We start from the raw sequence: 21,950 nt of genomic DNA on the forward strand, positions 1-21,950 counted from the left end.
CACTCAACGGTGCGTGGTTGAAAGCACTTCCTCTAAGATCAGGAGCCAGGCGAGGGTGTCCAGTTTTGCCACTTTTATTCAGCCTAATTTTGGAAGCTGCAGGTTCTCTTATTGCTGCTAGCCACAGCAATAAGAGAAAAAAAAGGAATCCAAATGGGAAAAGAAGAAGTAAGACTGTCACTGTTTGCAGATGATATGATATTGTGCAGAGAAAATCCTAAAGACACTACCAGAAAACTACGAGCTCATCAATGAATCTGGTTAAGCTGCAGGACACAGAATTATGTTGCATTTCTATACACTAACAAGGAATGATCAAAACCAGAGGTTACGGAAACAATCCCACTTACCATCACATCAAAAAGAATAAAATACTAAGGAATAAACCTCCTTCAGGAGGCAGAAGACTGTAAGACACTGATGAAAGAAGTCAAACATGACAGAAACAGATGGAAAGAGACACCAATGCTTGGATTGTAAGAATCAATCTTTTCCAAATGACCGTACTACCCAATGCAATCTATAGATTCAAAGCAATCCCAACCAAATTACCAATGGCATTCGTCACAGAACTATAACTCAAAATTTTAAAATTTGTTATGGAAACAAAAACCCTCAAACACCCGAAGCAATCTCGAGAAAGAAAACGGAGCTGGAGGAATCAGGTTCCTTAAATTCCAACCATACTACAAAGCTGCAATAAGCACACCACCATGGCGCTGGCACAGAGACAAAGACGTGCCAGCGGAACAGGACAGAAGGTCTAGAGACAAACCCATACACCTAGGTCAGTTAATCCATGGCAAAGGAGGCAAGAACAGACACAGAGAAAGACAGTCTCTTCAATAAGCGGTGCCTGGAAAACTAGACTCCCTGTAAAAATAAGTGAAATTAGGAAGCCTCAATGCACAAAAATAAACTCAACACGGATTAAAGACCTAAATATAAGACTGGATACTATAAAACTCCTAGAGGAGAACATAGACAGAACACTCTTTGATGTAAACTACAGCAATATGTTTTTGGATCCACCTCCTAGAGTAATGGAAAGAGGAACAGAAATAAGCAAACGGAACCTAATTAAACTTGAAAGCTTTTGCACAGCAAAGGGAACCACAAACAAATAAATGACAACCTACAGAATGAAAGAAAATACTTGCAAACAATGCAACCCGTAAGGAATTAATCTCCAAAATATACAAAGAGCTCACAGAGCTCAACATCAAAAGACTAAACAACTCGATCAGCAAACGGGCAGATCTAAATAGGTATTTCTCCAAAGAAGGCATCCAGGGAGCCAAGAGGCACACGAAAAGACGCTCAACACTGCTAAATGTCAGAGAAATGGGTATCAAAACTACAAGGAGGTATCACCTTACACCAGTCAGAATACCCATCATCAAAAAGTCTACACATAATAAACTCTGGAGAGAGTATGGAGAAAAAGGAACTCTCCCACACTGTTGGTGGGAATGTAAATTGGTATAGCCACTATAGAAAACAGCAGGAAGGTTCCTTAAAAAACTAAAAATACAGCTGCCGTGTGATTCAGCAATCCCACTTCTGGGCATACATTCGGAGAAAGCTGTAATCTGAAAAGAAACAAGTACTCCAATGTCCACAGCAGTACTCTGTATAAGAGTCAAGACATGGAAACAACTTAAACGTGTTCAAAGGTGAATGGATAAAGATGTGGAACACATATACTACAGAACAGCACTCAGCCATGAAAAGACGGAGACATGCCCCTCGCAGCACTGGATGGACCTACAGATGACCACACTGTGTGGGGTCAGACACGGAGAGACAGACGCGGCACTGCTGATATGTGGTGCCTAAAACTTATACACATGAACTCACTTCCAAAGCAGAGACTCACAGCGAAAGAAAACAAATCTATGGTTACCAAAGGGGAAAGGGAAGAGGAGCTGTTCAGTTCAGCTCAGTCACTCAGTAGTGTCCAACCCTTTGTGACCCAATGGACTGCAGCACACCAGGCCTCCTGTCCATCACCAACTCCTGGAGGTTGCTCAAACTCATGTCCATCGAGTCAGTGATGCCATCCAACCATCTCATCCTCTGTCACCCACTTCTCCTGCCTTCAATCTTTCCCAGCATCAGGGTCTTTTCAAGTGGGTCAGCTCTTCGCATCAGGTGGCCAAAGTATTAGAGTTTTCACTTCAGCCATCTGTCCTTCCAATGAATATTCAGGACTGGTCTCCTTTACGATGGACTGGTTGGATCTCCTTGCAGTCCAAGGGACTCTCAAGAGCCTTCTCCAACACCACAGTTCAAAAGCATCAATTCTTCAGTGCTCAGCTTTCTTTACAGACCAACTCTCAGATCCATACATGACTACTGGAAAAACCATAGCTTTGAGTAGACGGACCTTTGTCAGCAAATTAATGGCTCTGCTTTTTAATATGCTGTCTAGGTTTGTCACAGCTTTTCTTCCAAGCTGCAGTCACCATCTGCAGTGATTTTGGAGCTCAAAAATATAAAGGCACTCACTATTTTCATTGTTTCCCCATCTATTTGCCATGAAGTGATAGGACTGGATGCCATGATCTTCATTTTTTGAATGTTGAGTTTTAAGCCAACTTTTTCACTCTCATCAAGAGGCTCTTCAGTTCTTCGTTTTCTGCCATAAGGGTGGTGTCATCTGCATATCTAAGGTTACTGACACTTCTCCTGGCAATCTTGATTCCAGCTTGTGCTTCTTCCAGCCCAGGGTTTCTCATGATGTACTCTGCATAGAAGTTAAATAAGCAGAGTGACAATATACAGCCTTGACATATTCCTTTCTCAATTTAGAAGCAGTCCATTGTTCCATATCTGGTTCTAACTGTTGCTTCTTGACTTGCATACAGATTTCTCAGAAGGCAGGTAAGGTGGTCTGGTATTCCCATTTCTTCAAGAATTTTCTACAGTTTGTTGCGATACACACAAAGGTTTTCATATAGTCAATGAAACAGAAGTAGCTGTTTTTCTGGAACTCTCTTGCTTTTTCTATGATCCGACGGATGCTGGCAATTTGATTTCTGGCTCCTCTGCCTTTTCTCAATCCAGCTTGAACATCTGGAAGTTCTTGGTTCACATACTGTTGAAGCCTAACTTGGAGAAGTCTGAATATTACTTTGCTAGAATCTGAGATGAGTGCAATTGTGCACAGGGTTAAGTTAGGTTGGGATTAACATGTGTTCAGTACTAAGTATAAAACAGATAACCAATACTGAGTATAGCACAGAGAACTATACTCAATATTTTATAATCACCTATGAAGGAAAGGAATCTGAAAAGGAATATATACATACATATAAATGTACAACCAAGTCACTGGGCCAGCACCTGATACTAACATGATATTGCAAATCATTTATAGTTTAATAAAAAAAAAAATTAGTGTCTGCTAATATATAGGCGTTGACGGGAGGGCCCTGAGGAGTCCATGAATGACTGTGGCTAGAGAATTGCCAGGCCTGGCCTGGCTACTTGCTTCAGCCCTTCTCAGGAACTCTTTCACACTGTTTTCTTAAGATGGAATAATGTCCAAAGAAAATAGTTCAAAGCCCATATAGAAGATTTTCTTGACTCTGTAAGACCGAATCAGCTGTTCTTTCTACAGTATGCTCACTCATTTGGCCTTTCAAATCAGCTGTTCACACCTGTAATGGACTGTGTCCCAATCACATGGACCAACAGTCATCCTCTATACAGATAGTTTTTTTTTTTTTTTAAAGAGCGAGGATCATGCTGAGGTAAAATGCATCTTACTAAAAATATCAAAAATGTCCTTTAAAATTATGTGACCCAGCCTCTTTGTCCAAGAAAAGGGTGACCTGCCCATTAAGGCAGCAGACTGTGACAGAGGCGAAACCTCGATTCTGAGATTCCTTCAGAGGCTGACCCAGGATTAATGCTACTGGAGATCTGGTCCCTGCCCTTGCAGAGCTCTTGTTTGGTAGATGAGAAAGATGGGTCTAGTTCCCTTAACACTATTTGGTGAGCACAATGCTGACGAAAATGGAAGCAAAACTGCCTGAGATTGGTGGCATACAAAAGGCAGTCAAGGCAGTTTTTAAAGAGATAACAATAATATGTGCATGACCAAAAGCGTTCAGAGTGCTGGCTTCAGTCTTCTTAAATCAAACAGGAATCTATTGATCAGACTCATGTGACAGTCTAGTTCAGCTCAGTTCAGTCGCTCAGTCCCGTCCGACTCTTTGAGACCCCATGAATCGCAGCACGCCAGGCCTCCCTGTCCATCACCATCTCCCAGAGTTCACTCAGACTCATGTCCGTCGAGTCCGTGATGCCATCCAGCCATCTCATCCTCAGTTGTCCCCTTGTCCTCCTGCCCCCAATCCCTCCCAGCATCAGAGTCTTTTCCAATGAGTCAACTCTTACCATGAAGTGGCCAAAGTACTGGAGTTTCAGCTTTAGCATCAGTCCTTCCAAAGAAATCCCAGGACTGATCTCCTTTAGAATGGACCGGTTGGATCTCCTTGCAGTCCAAGGGACTCTCGAGTCTTCTCCAATACCACAGTTCAAAAGCATCAATTCTTCAGCGCTCAGCTTTCTTCACAGTCCAACTCTCACATCCATACATGGCCACGGGAAAAACCATAGCCTTGACTAGATGGATCTTTGTTGACAAAGTAATGTCTCTGCTTTTTAACATGCTATCTAGGTTGGTCATAACTTTCCTTCCAAGGAGTAAGCGTTTTTTAATTTCATGGCTGCAATCACCACCTACAGTCATTTTAGAGCTCCCTCAAATAAAGTCTGACACTGTTTCCACTGTTTCCCCATCTATTTCCAATGAAGTGATGGGACCAGATGCCATGATCTTCGTTTTCTGAATGTTGAGCTTTAGGCCAACTTTCTCACTCTCTTCTTTCACTTTCATCAAGAGGCTTTTTAGTCCCTCTTCACTTTTTGCCCTAACGGTGGTGTCATCTGCATATCTGAGGTTATTGATATTTCTCCCAGCAATCTTGATTCCAGCTTGTGCTTCCTCCAGCCCAGCGTTTCTCATAATGTACTCTGCATAGAAGTTAAATAAGCAGGGTGACAATATATAGCCTTGACAAACTCCTTTTTCTATTTGGAACCAGTCTGTTGTTCCATGTCCAGTTCTAACTGTTGCTTCCTGATCTGCATACAGATTTCTCAAGAGGCAGGTCAGGTGCTCTGGTATTCCCATCTCTTGAAGAATTTTCCACAGTTTATTGAGATCCACACAGTCAAAGGCTTTGGCATAGTCAATCAAGCAGAAATAGATGTTTTTCTGGAACTCTCCTGCTTTTTCTGTGATCCAGCAGATGTTGGCAATTTGATCTCTGGTTCCTCTGCCTTTTCTAAAACCAGCTTGAACATCTGGAAGTTCACGGTTCACGTATTACTGAAGCCTGGCTTGGAGAATTTTGAGCATTACTTTACTAGCGTGTGAGATGAGTGCAATTATGTGGTAGTTTGAGCATTCTTTGGCATTGCCTTTCTTTGGGATTGGAATGAAAACTGACCTTTTCCAGTCCTGTGGCCACTGCTGAGTTTTCCAAATTTGCTGGCATATTGAGTGCAGCACTTTCACAGCATTATCTTCCAGGATTTGAAATAGCTCAACTGGAATTCCATCACCTCCACTAGCTTTGTTTGTAGTGATGCCTTCTAAGGCCCACTTGACTTCACATTACAGGATGTCTGGCTCTAGGTGAATGATCACACCATCGTGATTATCTGGGTCATGAAGATCTTTTTTGTACAGTTCTTCTGTGTATTCTTGCCACCTCTTCTTTATATCTTCCACTTCTGTTAGGTCCATACCATTTCTGTCCTTTATCGAGCCCATCTTTGCATGAAATGTTCCTGTGCTGTCTCTAATTTTCTTGAAGAGATCTCCAGTCTTTCTCATTCTGTTGTTTTCCTCTATTTCTTTGCATTGATCGCTGAGGAAGTCTTTCTTATCTTTCCCTGCTATTCTTTGGAACTCTGCATTCAGATTCTTATTTTTCCTTTCCTCCTTTGCTTTTCGCTTCGCTTCTATTCACAGATGTTTGTAAGGCCTCCCCAGACAGCCATTTTGCTTTTTTGCATTTCTTTTCCATGGGGATGGTCTTGATCCCTGTTTCCTGTACAATGTCATGAATCTCAGCCCATAGTTCATCAGGCACTCTATCTATGAGATCTAGTCCCTTAAATCTATTTCTCATTTCTACTGTATAATCATAAGGAATTTTATTTAGGTCATACTTGAATGGTGTAGTGGTTTTCCCTACTGTCTTCAATTTAAGTATGAATTTGGCATAAAGGAGTTCATGATCTGAGCCACGGTCAGCTCTTGGTCTTGTTTTTGCTATCTGTATAGAGCTTCTCCATCTTTGGCTGCAAAGAATATAATCAATCTGATTTCAGTGTTGACCATCTGGTGATGTCCATGTGTAGAGTCTTCTCTTGTGTTGTTGGAAGAGGGTGTTTGCTATGACCAGTGCGTTCTCTTGGCAAAACTCTATTAGCCTTTGCCCTGCTTCATCACGTATTCCAAGACCAATTTTCCTGTTACCCCAGGTGTTTCTTGACTTCCTACTTTTGCATTCCAGTCCCCTATAATGAAAAGGACATCTTTTTTGGGTGTTAGTTCTAAAAGGTCTTGTACACCTTCATAGAACCGTTTAACTTCAGCTTCTTCAGCGTTACTGGTTGGGGCATAGAATTGGATTACTGTGATATTGAATGGTTTGCCTTGGAAATGATCGGAGATCATTCTGTTGGTTTTGAGATTGCATCCAAGTACTGCATTTCAGACTCTTTTGTTGACCATGATGGCTATTCCATTTCTTCTAAGGGATTCCTGCATGCAGTAGTAGATATAATGGTCATCTGAGTTAAATTCACCCATTCCAGTCCATTTTAGTTTGCGGATTCCTAGAATGTCGACGTTCACTCTTGCCATCTCCTGTTTGACTACTTCCAATTTGCCTTGATTCATGGACCTGACATTCCAGGTTCCTATGCAATATTGCTCTTTACAGCATTGGACCTTGCTTCTATCACCAGTCACATCCACAACTGGGTATTGTTTTTGCTTTGGCTCCAGCCCTTCTTTCTTTCTGGAGTTATTTCTCCACTGATCTCCAGTGGAGATCAAAGAAGAGGTGGTAAGAATACACAGAAGAACTGTACAAAAAAGATCTTCACGACCCAGATAGTCATGATGATGTGATCACTAATCTAGAACCAGACATCTTGGAATGTAAAGTCAAGTGGGCCTTAGAAAGCATCACTACGAACAAAGCTAGTGGAGGTGATGGAATTCCAACTGAGCTGTTTCAAATCCTGAAAGATGATGCTCTGAAAGTGGTGCACTCAATATGCCAGCAAATTTGGAAAACTCAGCAGTGGCTACAGGACTGGAAAAGGTCTGTTTTCATTCCAATCCCAAAGAAAGGCAATGCCAAAGAATGCTCAAACTACCACACAATTGCACTCATCTCACACGCTAGTAAAGTAATGCTCAAAATTCTCCAAGCCAGGCTTCAGCAACACGTAAAACGTGAACTCCCTGATGTTCAAGCTGGTTTTAGAAAAGGCAGAGGAACCAGAGATCACATTGCCAACATCTGCTGGATCTTCGAAAAAGCAAGAGAGTTCCAGAAAAACATCTATTTCTGTTTTATTGACTATGCCAAAGCCTTTGACTGTGTGGATCACAATAAACTGGAAAATTCTGAGAGATGGGAATATCAAACCACCTAACCTGCCTCTTGAGAAATCTGTATGCAGGTCAGGAAGCAACAGTTAGAACTGGACATGGACCAACAGACTGGTTCCAAATAGGAAAAGGAGTATGTCAAGGCTGTATATTGTCACCCTGCTTATTTAACTTATATGCAGAGTACATCATGAGAAATGCTGGACTGGAAGAAACACAAGCTGGAATCAAGATTGCCGGGAGAAATATCAATAACCTCAGATATGCAGATGACACCACCCTTATGGCAGAAAGTGAAGAGGAGCTAAAGCCTCTTGATGAAAGTGAAAGTGGAGAGCGAAAAAGTTGGCCTAAAGCTCAACATTCAGAAAACAAAGATCATGGCATCTGGTCCCATCACTTCACTGGAAATAGATGGGGAAACAGCGGAAACAGTGTCAGACTTTATTTTTTTGGGCTCCAGAATCACTGCAGATGGTGACTGCAGCCATGAAATTAAAAGACGCTTACCCCTTGGAAGAAAATTTATGACCATCCCAGACAGCATATTCAAAAGCAGAGACATTACTTTGCCGACTAAGGTCCGTCTAGTCAAGGCTATGGTTTTTCCAGTAGTCATGTATGGATATGAGAGTTGGACTGTGAAGAAGGCTGAGCACCAACGAATTAATGCTTTTGAAGTGTGGTGTTGGAGAAGACTCTTGAGAGTCCCTTGGACTGTAAGGAGATCCAACCAGTCCATTCTGAAGGAGATCAACCCTGGGATTTCTCTGGAGGGAATGATGCTAAAGCTGAAACTCCAGTACTTTGGCCACCTCATGAGAAGTGTTGACTCACTGGAAACAACTCTGATGCTGGGAGGGATTGGGGGCAGGAGCAGAAGGGGACGATAGAGGATGAGATGGCTGGATGGCATCACGGACTCGATGGATGTGAGTCTGAGTGAACTCCAGGAGATGGTGATGGACAGGGAGGTCTGGCGTGCTGCGATTCATGGGGTCGCAAAGAATCGGATACGACTGAGCGACTGAACTGAACTGAACTGATCTCCAGTTGCATACTGGGCACCTACTGATCTGGGGAGTTCCTCTTTCAGTATCCTATCACTTTGCCTTTTCAGCCTAGAGGTTTGAGTAAATGGGTTTGTTTTCCTGGAGGTCTGAATAAATGAACGTGTTTTACCAGGCTTTGAGGAGCTCCTTTAAGAACAGTTTTTGGCACTTCTGCCTGAGAGCAAGAGTCTTTATGATAAGATGTCTTAACAATCAGGCAGAGCCATCTAGAATCCAGCATCTTTCTGGAGCTTCAAGCTGTGACCTCAGGGAGGTTCGTGGGCCCGCCCGGTCTCAGGCGGGGCCCCGGGCAGCTTGCTGGTCTGCTGGCTCCACTAACAGCCCAAGCTCCTTCCGCCTTTGGAGTCTGTGTTTGCTGTCCCCTTCCTTAGAGGCTCCTTTCCCGACTCTGTGGCTGGCTAGTTCCTTCCCCTCCAACAGTTCTCACCTGAAATGGTGCCTCCTGAGAGAGAGCCTTTAGACCAACCCTTGGAGGCATTCACTGAGATCAGATTCTTTGCCCCTTCTCACTTTAAGGATGACATCCTATCCGCACCTTTTGCAACACGAGACGGACTGAGTAGTTTGTTTGCTTGTTCATCATGGTAAGGCCCGGTTTTCGGCCCACCTTTAACACCACCAGCAGCTAAAGAGTGCCAGTGCAGGGCAACGCACAGTAAAGATCTGCTGAGTAACAAGCTCAAAACAGTTCATAGAACGGATCCAAAATTAAAGGCCCTGGGAAACCCTTAATAAGTCTTGAGGAACATATGATTCTGTTTTATGAAATGTCTGGACATGATAAATAACAAACTTCAAATACTGGTTCAATAAAGATACTTTGATTACTCTTATAGATTTTTGAAAACCACTATTTACTCAGAAGTAAAACTTGAGGTTTTTAAGGTTAGTCTATCTCAAAAAGTCTATATTTCTGATTGAACATGAAAATATAACTGAGGAATCACCAATGCCTAAATATTAACCACAATAATCATTCAGCTGGTTAAAATCTAGTGATAAAAAGAACAATATAGAGTCATGTATAGATACAAAGAAAAAAACACCCGCTTTTGGTCAATAAGAGAGAAAGCACACAGAAATATGACTCTTCAAGAAAGATTTCAGGGGACTGCTTCAGCTCTTAGAGGGGAAAAAGGATGACAAAACCAGAAGTAACACATTCTTTCTATAACAAAATCACACAAAAAGTATCCTTGGAAATCTGAACAGAACTTTCGACAAGAACATCAGGAAAAGCAGATAAATGGACAATGTGCACTCTCAGAGAGTCAGTGTGTGTGGTTTTAGGTCCTTCCCCGTTCAGAGAAGAAGACATTATACTGGCTCTGCTAGAGTGAAGCATCTTCTATCATTCAGACTTGAATCCACTTATCATTTTAATTCTGATATATGACATTTTAGTAAGTGACATTTGACAGGAAAAAGAAAGTTGCATGTACAGGGAGGGTTTTGGAATTAAAAAAATAAAAATCTGTTACTGGCATAAAATCTGAGTATTTGGATTTTATAATTAAAAAAGCAAAGTCTAACATAAATCCAAACAAAAGCCGAATCAGAACTGGCCAAGCACAAAAACATTGTGCGCTATATTTTACAGGCTGTTTTTGCGTATAAGAATGACTATAGAATTAAGTTATCTTATTTCTAGCAATTTTCTCCCATAAACAGTAACAGTCACTGCTAAAAGAGACGCTTGCAAACTTACTGGAAATAATTTTTGGACAATATTCTAGTCTTCCATCGGTGGCTGTCAAATTCTTCCTGAACAATCTACAGTGTCAATCAATGTACTGCATTTCATTTGTAATGAGTCTTTGTGATAAGGTTAGCACTCAACATGCAACACAAATAAGAGAGGACCGCAAAATGAAACTTGCTTTGCTTATGTTTCCATATTAGAATTTTATTTGCTGAAGGGTAAAAGCAGATTTGCAAAATTCACAGTTAACTTAAAACAATAGTTTTAAACCTTTTATTCCGAGCCCTTACTGCCTTCAGGAAGGAAAGAACATCTGGTTATTTAAGGAACACAATATGTTCACATTCCCTATGACTTTTGTTTCTAATTGGGTTTTTAAATTTTTTTTGGAATTTGAACAACTAGTTAGAACAATGTTTTTTAATCCCTTCATATTTTTCAGACTGCCCTCCTTCCACCCCCCTACTTCATTTAGTGGACTGTTTTTGGAAATCTGCTCCGTGATTCTAACATAGCAGGAGGCAGGAAGCCGAGCATCCAGAGTGTGGTCTGAAGAGCAAGGGCAGGAACCACACCGTCGGGGGAACAGAGGAGCGGGCGCTGCAGACACTGACACCCAGTCTCTTCACACACTTAGCAACACTGCAAGCAGTTCCTGGGTCACTTACAAACACGTCCGTTTCACTTACTACAGGTGCAGAAAAATACCTACTGCTATAAATAAAAGAGTCTATACGAGAAGTATCAGTAACTAAGACTCTACCATTTTTAAAACTAATACAAGGTGCATCTCTCAGGCGGGAAGGAGGCTGAAAGACCTGGGCGCTGCCCCTCGGCCTGCTGCTGGCAAGCGGCGCGGCCTTGCGCACACCCGCAGCTGCACTCTCACCCTGCCTGCTCGCGCAGGGGGAGGAGGTGCGCCAGACTCTCTCGGTTCTCTGCAGCTCTGGACTCTCACGGTCTAAGTGAAGTATACTCACTGGATTCTATGTTGTGTCTGCTTCGTTCCATGGTATTTGAGGGGAGTAACAGGTTTTCAAATAATTCTGTCTGATAGCAAACTGAAGAGCTAGATGCCCTTTAACTTCAAACTCTAGGGTCTCTTCACCGTCTTGATAAAGATGGCAGCTGACAAACAGACCACTGACCACGGCTTCTGTGGAATGTGGATATGGTGAAGGGAGGTAAAAACAGGTGAGGTGAGTGAGATCCACCCAGATTAGAGTCAGCATTCAATTTACCGTTGTTTTCTTAAGAGCAACACTGCAGGACCAAGGCTAAAGCTATCAAATCAGAGGATCATGAGGAGAGATAACTGATAAAAGATACAAGCAAATCGCTAACCTATGATTCAGCGATTAAGCAAACTGCTCAACTAAGGTGCTGAGGGCACTCAAAGGGAAAACACCTGCTTATCTGAGCCTGGAACGGCTTCCTGGGGAAGGGAGAGAAGATGCTCGGACTCAGGAGGGGTTGAGCAGAAGCAGGGCCGGGAGCCGCTCTAGCTGGTTTGCATGCTCGCAGGCAGCTTGGCCTGGGGAAAGCCACATCCCTTAATCCCTCTGAACTGAAAAAGCAAGAGGAGACAGAACTCGCTCTGCCCGACTCGGAGCTTGCAGTGAGGACCAAACCAAGCATGGCAAAGGGCTTGGAGACATGGAGGAGTATGAGCCTGCGGTCACGGTTTCCAGGCCCATCATCTCAGTCTGCTAGGACGAGACGTAGTTTCCCAGCAAAGCCTACATCCGATGGAAAACAAGTAACAGCCCAGTGTCTCGAGCCCTACTACAGTCTGTCCTCAACTGAGCAGCCTCCACTGGGCCTGAGGGCTAGCGGGAGGACGAAGCGCTCCTCTGAAGGCTGACAAGCACCTAGGGAGGCCCGGAGCTGCGTGTTGATTCCTGTCTTACTGCGTCTGTCAGCAGCGCTAAGCACAACTGCCTCGTGAAGCTGGGACATGGGGAGCAAACTCCCATGCTTCAAACCTCTTCTTTCCACTAGTTTACAGAGATCTGCCTGTGTGGATATACTCACTCTGATTTCAGTGTTTCATTGCTGCTAATACACAGGAAACATTTAAAGCACTCTGATGTCTGGATTTTCAGAGGATGGGGTGGGGTACTAGCAACAACTTTTCCTCCTCTCTTTATTCCCTCCCAGGAGATCAGTCCTGGGTGTTCACTGGAAGGACTGATGCTGAAGCTGAAACTCCAATACTTTGGCCACCTGATGCGAAGAGTTGACTCACTGGTAAAGACCCTGATGCTGGGAGGGATTGGGGGCAAGAGGAGAAGGGGACGACAGAGGATGAGATGGCATCACAGACTTGATGCACGTTAGTTTGGGTAAACTCTGGGAGTTGGTGATGGACAGGGAAGCCTGCTGCTGTTAAGTCGCTCCAGTTGTGTCCGACTCTGTGTGACCCCATAGCCCACCAGGCTCCCCCGTCCCTGGGATTCTCCAGGCAAGAACACTGGAGTGGGTTGCCATTTCCTTCTCCAATGCATGAAAGTGAAAAGTGAAAGTGAAGATGCTCAGTCTTGTCCGACTCTTAGCAACCCCATGGACTGCAGCCCACAAGGCTCCTCTGTCCATGGGATTTTCCAGGCAAGAGTACTGGAGTGGGGTGCCATTGCCTTCTCTGACAGGGAGGCGTGGCGTGCTGCAATTCATGGGGTCACAAGGAGTCAGACACGACTGAACTGAACTGAACTGAACTGAAGTGAAGTGTCCATGGCCTCCTCTATGAGTTCATAATTGACATGAATTACATATCTGCTTGGGGAGTTTTAGAATATATATGTAAACTTTTTTTTTTTTTCCACTTGTGTCTTCAATCTTATTATATCATTAGAAGTCAGTTCTTTATGGTCAAAGGCTGCTCTGCTTGGGTGGGTTATCAGAGGCAAAGTAATTCAACACAAGAGAAGATGGAGACTCAGGACGCATGGATCTCATCAGATAACAGGATGTTTGGTAGGAGAGTCAAGACTTGAACCAGTGTCCGGATTCCTAGCTCAGGCTCCTGGCTAGACCCAGGGCCCCGCACTACGACAGACCTCCGATCAGCATTAGTGCCGAGTGACGTACTGATAAAGGCAGCGGGTCAGCATTACATACACTTAGCTAAACTCCCGCCTCGCTGAGCTGGCCATCTGAACCCCCTTAAAATGCTGCGGCTGTCTTTATTTTCCCTTACAGATGTCACCACGCCATGACCTTGCTCTAAAAAGCTTTTTCAACATGACTCCTGCCTTCTGCCCAGCTTCTCATGTCTCAGAAATACCAGATTAAGGTCCTAAATTTTGGACACTTACCTTGCTTTTACTGGGTAAGACCCTGAATGTGAAAGTGAGGAATACTGTTTTTCAGATATCTTTTTATGCTATTTTTTTTCCTCTTAAATCTTACAGAAGAATTTAATGCTTGTAGAACTGGTTTCATTATTCTCTCTCTCCCTCTCTCTCTATATGTGTGTACACACACACACACACACACACACACACACACACCCTTCCTCTTTTTTAAATATTTACTTATTTGTTTGGCTGCTCTGGGCCCTAGCTGCGGACCTAGTTCCCTAAGTAGGGACTGAACCCGAACACCCTGCGTTGGGCTGCAGTCTTATCCACTGGACCACAAGAGGAAGTTCCTCTACGACCTTCTTGAGATCAAAAGCATTCTAAAATCACAGACTCTGCTAGTAACATTGATGAATTTCGTATCAGAATTCTGCAACTGTAAGTGTAAATGGTTTATAGGAAGGACAACCATATTTAGCCAGGAAAAAACTTAACAAGATGGATGGTTTACATAACAGATTCATTTCTCCTTTCAATTAAACCAAACAAATCACACAAATGGATAATTCAAATGGCTGTTTGAGCAATTTTTGTCCCATTCTGTATGACTCTAATAATTACCAGTGCTGAGCAGACAGAATTCACCATAAGTCTGTAGATCAAAACTCAGATACCTCACTGACTAGCAACTTCATTTTTTACTCCCTTTATAGATATGCCACTAATCTTGGCTATTTCATAGTAAAAATATATACTTCTACAGCCTAAATACACATAAAAATATGGGATTTTTATGTTTTTCATAGTCTGAATCCTAAACCTTACCAGAAAAAATATAAGCTACCTTATGTATCAGAGAAATGATGGATTATGTTTCTGATACATAATGAAATTTTGTGCAGGAGAAATGATATAAAAATTGTGCATTTCTGAGAAAATGGATACAGGCACAAAAAAACACAAAAATTTAAAACCAAGCAAAAAATAAATATAAGATACGCTCAAAGGTTGAAGTCAACAACTGAGGCAAGGACAGAAATCTCTCAGAATCAGGATCACGCTGGACTTGGAGGTCCACATCGATCAGACAGAGCCCTGGCAGTGGACCCGCACACAGACTGGCTCAGAGACGGCTGCACCTCGGCCAGCACAACTGCAGGAGGCCCTGCCAGAGAGCCAAGGGCAGGGTTACCACCGGCTGCCCGGCACCCGCGGCCTCCTGTCCCACACTTCCTCTCTCAGGCTCCATCCAGTATTTCTGTTTGGCTCTGAAGCATCAAGGATTCACAGTTGTTTTTTATTTTTTAGATCACTTAATGTTCTTATTTTCAAGAAATATAACATTAGTTGTAAAAGAACCCACTTTTTCTCTGGAGTGTAAAGAAAATTTTGGTGACTTAAGTTCAAATAGAGAAGCCAGTATTAAATACTCTTTAGATCTTCCCTTTATTAGGTTACTCAACCCACAAAATAAATATACATTCATAATATGAAATAACTTAGTATTTCATTACATTATAAACTCTTAGAAAACGGGTGTTTTTTTAGAGCTCTGATGTCTTGGTCTTCATACGGTCCTCAAGGCTCTACCTGGGTCAGTTTTGGGCCTCGTGCGGGAAGCTGATGGTTACCAAGTACGGTTCCCAGCAGACACGGGTGCTCAGCCACGCCCTGGGCTCCCAAGGGAGCAGGCGGGCAGGAGGCCCTTCTGAGTGACAACAGAGTGCGCTCCCACCTCTCAGCAAGTGTCCTCTGTTTGCCCACTGAGCTGCTAGCCCATCATGCCTGGGAGTTTTGGCCTACGACTCTTAGGCAAATTCTTTCAGCAGGTGATTCATCTGCCATTAGGCACGTTTGACATTACGAATCCTTAGAGTCATGAGGAGACGCCAATTTTTCATCCCACTTAACACTGTGCACGTCCCACTTGGGAAGCTTACCTTTGGGTCACGAAGGAACAGAGCCTTAAGAATCAGTGAGTGAACGTCCCCGATGAGTGGGTAATGCATCAGAAGGCCAAGACAGGTCTGGTAGTTACTGGAGATCACTAAATAGAAGGGAAAAAGTAATTGAGAGGCAATCCTGTTTCAAGTATCTGGACCAGTAAGAGAAACAAAATAACTTAGGTTCAAAGAAAGTAAATCAGTAACTCAGCTGATCTGGATAAAGGGAAGCTGGGAGAAGGGATCCTTGCCGGACGGCCTCCGAAGCCGCACACTGGGCCGCACACACGATCCAGCGCACGGGCCCCAGCCTCAGGGCGGCACTGGACCGGAGGAGCCGAGATGTGTGTGTGCGTCTGCCACGTAAATGAGGAGCATGCACGCTTACTGCCATTTATATGGCTGTATTTAAATGTCTCTACTTCGCTGCTTGGAAATAGGAGCAAAAATCTTATGAATGGGAAAGGACCAGTTTAAAATTCCCATAAAATATTATTTACCATGATTATTATACTTCGCAACTTATATATGTTCCATTTATTTTCTGTATATATAAATATTACACAGTTCAAAATTAAAGAGAATATAATTTCTTCAGATTATTTTTCTAAAAGTAATGAGGGATTTAGCAAAGATATCTATGCAGCATTTTCTTGGAGGAAAAGTGTCAAAATCATCACGGAGAAGCCTCTGTTCCTTAGACGGACATTCAGGCTTTTTCCCCAAACCAGCCTGACTACGGCCGCAGCATCAAGCAGCCTTTCCGGCCGGTCTGTGTGAACCGCTCCATTCCTTGGCCGCCCGTCTGGCCCTGCTGTCACTGCTGCGCCCGTCTGTGACGCTGATTTCGGGGGCCAGGCTGACGGCCTCCGCAGCAGGACTGTGAACAAACTTTACAGCTGCAACTTCCTGTGGTTGCAACTGAATCCTTTTTATTAATCAGAATGGTTAGTTGAAAAATATTCCACAGGAAAACAACTATAATTCACCAGAAACAATACAAGTCACAGAACAATGTTTTATGATCAGAAATAGCCTTGGTTCCTAGACTCCCTTTTTTCCTTCTTCAGTGGGAAACATCATTCCTTGCGACAGCTTCCCACCCCTCCCCCGCTCCATGAGCATTACGGACTGGGCAAAATGAATAATTATAATCTACGGGAGGAACCACTTTATCATCTTCATCTCCACTGCTGATCTGACAGCTTGTAATTTCATACATCTGCTTTCATTTGTAAAGTACTCACTTATCCTACCCTTTCTGTATCTGTTCAGACTCTTCTTCCCTTAGTTGTTCATTTTATCATATTCATACTCAGTTACCTGTTGTCTTTTTTACTGTAGAATTCAAAAACCTAGGATATTCAGAATAGTGTAACATTTTCACGTATAGTTTTTTTTTGTGATCAAACAAATAAAACTTGGATAATCGATTCGTTTTATAACTCATAGAAAGTTATTTTCCCAAATGCTGTAATGATTATATATTAGTCACTGACCCTAGAAGAATTTTTGTGTATTTTGTGAGACAGGCAGGAGAGTTTAATGGAAATGGTTCTGGGCTCGGATTCAAAGAGGGAGCTCTCCTCCTGGGACCTCTGGTAACACTGCCTGGAGAGTAAATGACATGATCTAAACGACTGATTTATAGCAGCTGCTCAAAACTTGCTGGGAGCAACCTCTCTGAGCTCGTTTAGTCATTTAGAGAACAACTTTCTGATTTAAAAGAAACTGACCTGCCTACCTCACTCATTCCAACAGCCATCTGTTGAGTGCCTCATCCATGACTGGCCTCATGTTGGGAGAGGAAGCAGAGAGGAACAAAACGCCGTCCTCCCCTTGAAGAAAGCGAGAGCACAGCAGGGCGGATGCCTAACACAGGGAGCTGTGACTGCTGCCACCTCTAAGGCAAGAGGGGCCTGCCGACGCCTTCTTCATTAGGCTCTATCCCGAAAACCTCACCTGCATGTGATTCCCACGGCAGCCTGACAACAAGGGTACAGTTATTATCTCTACAGATGAGGGAACTGATCCTTGGAGAGGTTAAACCACCTGTCTGGATCACACGGTGATTTGGTGCTGAACCAAGATTTGCAATTCAAAAGTCTAGTGGAAGAGTCAGGGTTTTATTTGAAAGTCCATTGTTTTGAAAATCAAATGACACAACAGATGCAAATAATCACTGAAAACAGAAAAGCCACCTAACATTAGTACTCTTGTGTGCGGTGCTGTGCTTAGTCACTCAGTCACGTCCAACTCTTTGCGACCCTGTGGTCTGCAGCCCACCAGGCTCCTCTCTTCACTGGATTCTCCACGCAAAAACACTAGAGTGGGTAGCCTTTTCCCTTCTCTAGGGGATCTTTCCAACCCAGGGATCGAACCTAGGTCTCCTGCATTGCAGGCAGATTCTTTACCGTCTGAGCCACCAGGGAAGCCCAAGAATACTGGAGTGGGTGGCCTAGCCTTTTTCCATGGGATCTTCTCAACCCAGGAATCAAACTGGGGTCTCCTGCATTGCAGGCAGATTCTTTACCGTCTGAGCCACCAGGGAAGCCCAAGAATACTGGAGTGGGTGGCCTAGCCTTTTTCCATGGGATCTTCTCAACCCAGGAATCAAACTGGGGTCTCCTGCATTGCAGGCAGATTCTTTACCGTCTGAGCCACCAGGGAAGCCCAAGAATACTGGAGTGGGTGGCCTAGCCTTTTTCCATGGGATCTTCTCAACCCAGGAATCAAACTGGGGTCTCCTGCATTGCAGGCAGATTCTTTACCGTCTGAGCCACCAGGGAAGCCCAAGAATACTGGAGTGGGTGGCCTAGCCTTTTTCCATGGGATCTTCTCAACCCAGGGATCAAACTGGGGTCTCCTGCATTGCAGGCAGATTCTTTACCGTCTGAGCCACCAGGGAAGCCCACAGTAAGTGTAAATAGCTTGGAAGATCAGCATAACCCAGTCTGTAAAGCGTCTTGACACAGGCACTTGTTTGGAGGAACCAGGGCAACAGTCCTCTGTTACTACAACTTGAGAAAACTTTTTAAACTATGAGAAGTTATATACTATGTTTTACAAATACAAATGCATTTTGTAAAATAAGAGTGCTAAATAACGTACTAACATTCTTCTTGCGTAACAAATGAGGGCATTAAGGCTCTTCCTCCCATTTCTCCCATCCACCCACCCACCCATCCATCCATCACTGAATGTAACCAACGCTTCCTCAGCAGTTACTAACTCCTGGCCCGGGCAGCAGCACTAGGGACATGGTGGAGAGTGAGTCTGAACTCTGAAAGGTGGCAGAACACGCTACCCTGAAGTATGGCTGTAGGTAGTTCAGGACGTGCAACCCCACAGTAGGCCACTCTGGTACATTGATTATTTTGAGCTGGAGGCACTTGGAATCAGCAAGTGCAGCGAGAAGCTTTCTCTGAACTCCTTTTACCGCTAACTCCCATAAATGCTTGAAAAGGAACTCAGCTGTCACAAGTCCCTCCAGACAAACCTTGTCACAAAGATACCTTCCATTTATTCTTCTCAGGGTCCATTCATCTGTCCTAAAATTCATTTACTCTCCCCTAAGAGGGCTACACTTCCTTTTCCTGTCTCTATTAAGTTGGTATTTAATCCTGAAATCCAAAGCCATCTCTTTGAGGGTCGCTCATTATCCCCTGGGTATCTCCCGTATACACGTGAGCTATATGCAGTAATCAACTTTCTTGTCTCTCTGTTAACTTTGGTTAAAAGAATCCCAGAGTAAAACCCAAATGAGCAGAGGTAAGTTTCCCCTCCCTCTTGCCCCCTGCTTTCAGATAATGACATCTCCAGTTTACTAATGAAAACTTGTATTTCCAGAGCATTTTTCGTTTGTAATTATGTGCCAGAAGTGTTGAATAACTGAGGCCAATTTAGCATATGTAACAGAAAAATGCAAGCTTTTAAGATGAACAGTAGAAATCTGATAGGATGACAATTTAGTTTTGATCTTTATAGCAAACTTTTTCCTAACCTGAAAAACGTGCCCACCACACTGTTCCTTCTCGTGTTAACTCAGCCAGAGCAGGACAACGACACAAGCCAAAGGGTGAAAAAGAAGAGAAGGTCAGGCTTCGCTATGCACCTGCGACTGCAACCAGGGACGATCACACGCTTTTTATTCTTCAGTTCATGAACGTGGTGTGGACTGCATGGACTGATCTTCAGATACTGGAAAATCCTTGTATCCCTGGGATAAGTCCCTTTTGATCATGGGGCACGGTCCTCCTAACGCACTGTTAGCTTGGTCCGCCAGGGCTCTGTTGCACACTCTTGCCTCTGTGTTCATCAGTGATACTGGCTTGTAGTTTTCTGGTGGGATCTTCCTCTGGTTCTGGTGTCAAGGTGAGGGTGGTCTCATAGAGTGAGCTTGGGAGCATTCCCTCTTCTGCAGGTTTTTGAAACAGTTTCAGAAGGACAGGTGCCAGTGAGTCTCTAAATGTTTGCACACGCACACAAGGATGCACATGCTTTAAGAAAGAAGGCCCGAAGCCACACCCTGAAGGGCTTCGTTACGGAGCGCTAAGACAAAAGTGAGTGGTACCTAGGGAAACCTGTGGAATCTGAAATTGGATGGTTTAGATTAGAGCTGCATCAGAATGGTGGCTGGTCATTTACTGTGTGTGAATCCAGGCAAGCAGCCTAACCTCACTAAACCTGTATCCCTCTCACGTATAGACAGTGCTTACCCTACCTGCAGGGCTTCCAACAGAATGGCAGGAATGTGAGTCGTGTGCTTCCTCACCTGGCTTGTCTGCTGCTAAACAAACAGGACTTTCTTCACCCTGGTGGCTCAGCTGGTAAAGAATTCGCCTGCAATGCCGGAGACCCCGGTTCAATTCCTGGGTTGAGAAGATCCCTTGGAAAAGGGATAGGCTTCCCGCTCCAGTATTCTTGGGCTTCCCTGGTGGCTCAGCTGGTAAAGAATCTGCCTGCAATGCGAGAGACCTGGGTTTGAACCTTGGCTTGGGAAGATCCCCTAGAGAAGGGAAAGGCTATCCACTCCAGCATCCTGGCGTGGAGAAGTCCATGGACTGTAGAGTCAGTCCATGGGGTCTCAAAAAGTCAGACACAACTGAGCAACTTTCACTTTTACTTTTCACCTGAAGCAGAACTGAGCTGGCTGCCTCTACCTTTAAATGGCCTACAACTATTCTGGAATGGTTCTATGGGAGCTGGTTTAAATAGTTTCTCTGTAGTAACAAACAAAAAAGTAATGGGGACCTTTAACTTACATATAAGTCGAGGTTAACTGTACTTATAACTGAAAAATTTTGAAGTGAAAGATATTCAAATTATTTAACTTCATATTTAGATATACCTTCCCAAGGTAACAAGATGGGCTAAGAACTACTATTTCTAAATTTTTTAAAGTCATAAGCACAAATAATGTGCCTGGCAACTTGCCATGTGCAACTACACCCCAGCCCTGAAACTAAATCCTCCACCCATACCCACATTACTCATCTCACCCTCATGAAGCTATATCAAAGTTTTTGGTTAGAACAATTTTTTGTTTTCATTTTTATATTATATCGTAATTACTCTTCTTTCTTCTAGAGCTGTTTTTCTTTCCTGTAGTTTATAACTGCCTGCCTTTACATTTGCTTTGTTACGTATATATTTGTGTGCTTAATCACTCAGTGTGTCTAGTCAAGGCTATGGTTTTTCCAGTGGCCATGTATGGATGTAACAGTTGGACTATAAAGAAAGCTGAGCGCTGAAGAATTGATGCTTTTGAACTGTGGTGTTGGAGAAGACTCTTGAGAGTCCCTTCGACTGCAAGGAAATCCAACCAGTCCATTCTGAAGGAGATCAGTCCTGAGTGTTCATCGGAAGGACTGATGCTGAAGCTGAAACTCCAATACTTTGGCCACCTGATGCAAAGAACTGACTCATTGGAAAAGACCCTGATGCTGGGAAAGATTGAAGGCGGGAGGAGAAGGGGACAACAGAGGAGGAGATGGTTGGATGGCATCACCAATTTGATGGAGATGAGTTTGAGTAAACTCCGGGAGTTGGTGATGGACAGGGAAGCCTGGCATGCTGCAGTCCATGGGGTCGCAAAGAGTTGGACAAGACTGAGTGACTGAACTGAACAGGGTCAGTCATGTCCGACACTGTGATCCCATGGACTGCAGCCAGGCTCCTCTGTCCGTGGTACTGGAGTGGGTTGCCATGCCCTTCTCC

The 21,950-nt window shown here is 43.7% G+C and overlaps 1 protein-coding gene across 25 annotated transcripts in view; it reads right to left on the reverse strand.

Annotated features, from left to right (window-relative positions):
* The window catches only part of TBC1D5 (TBC1 domain family member 5), a 593,981-nt gene that overhangs the window by 128,601 nt on the left and 443,430 nt on the right, over window positions 1-21,950 (reverse strand). For all 25 annotated transcript variants that reach the window (XM_069568828.1, XM_069568958.1, XM_069568921.1 and 22 more), the window contains one exon: window positions 15,729-15,835. In XM_069568828.1, coding sequence (XP_069424929.1) covers window positions 15,729-15,835 — 107 coding nt within the window. The remainder of the gene's footprint in view (window positions 1-15,728; window positions 15,836-21,950) is intronic.

This window comes from Ovis canadensis, chromosome 1 (assembly GCF_042477335.2).
Source record: "Ovis canadensis isolate MfBH-ARS-UI-01 breed Bighorn chromosome 1, ARS-UI_OviCan_v2, whole genome shotgun sequence".
Lineage (NCBI taxonomy): Eukaryota > Metazoa > Chordata > Mammalia > Artiodactyla > Bovidae > Ovis > Ovis canadensis.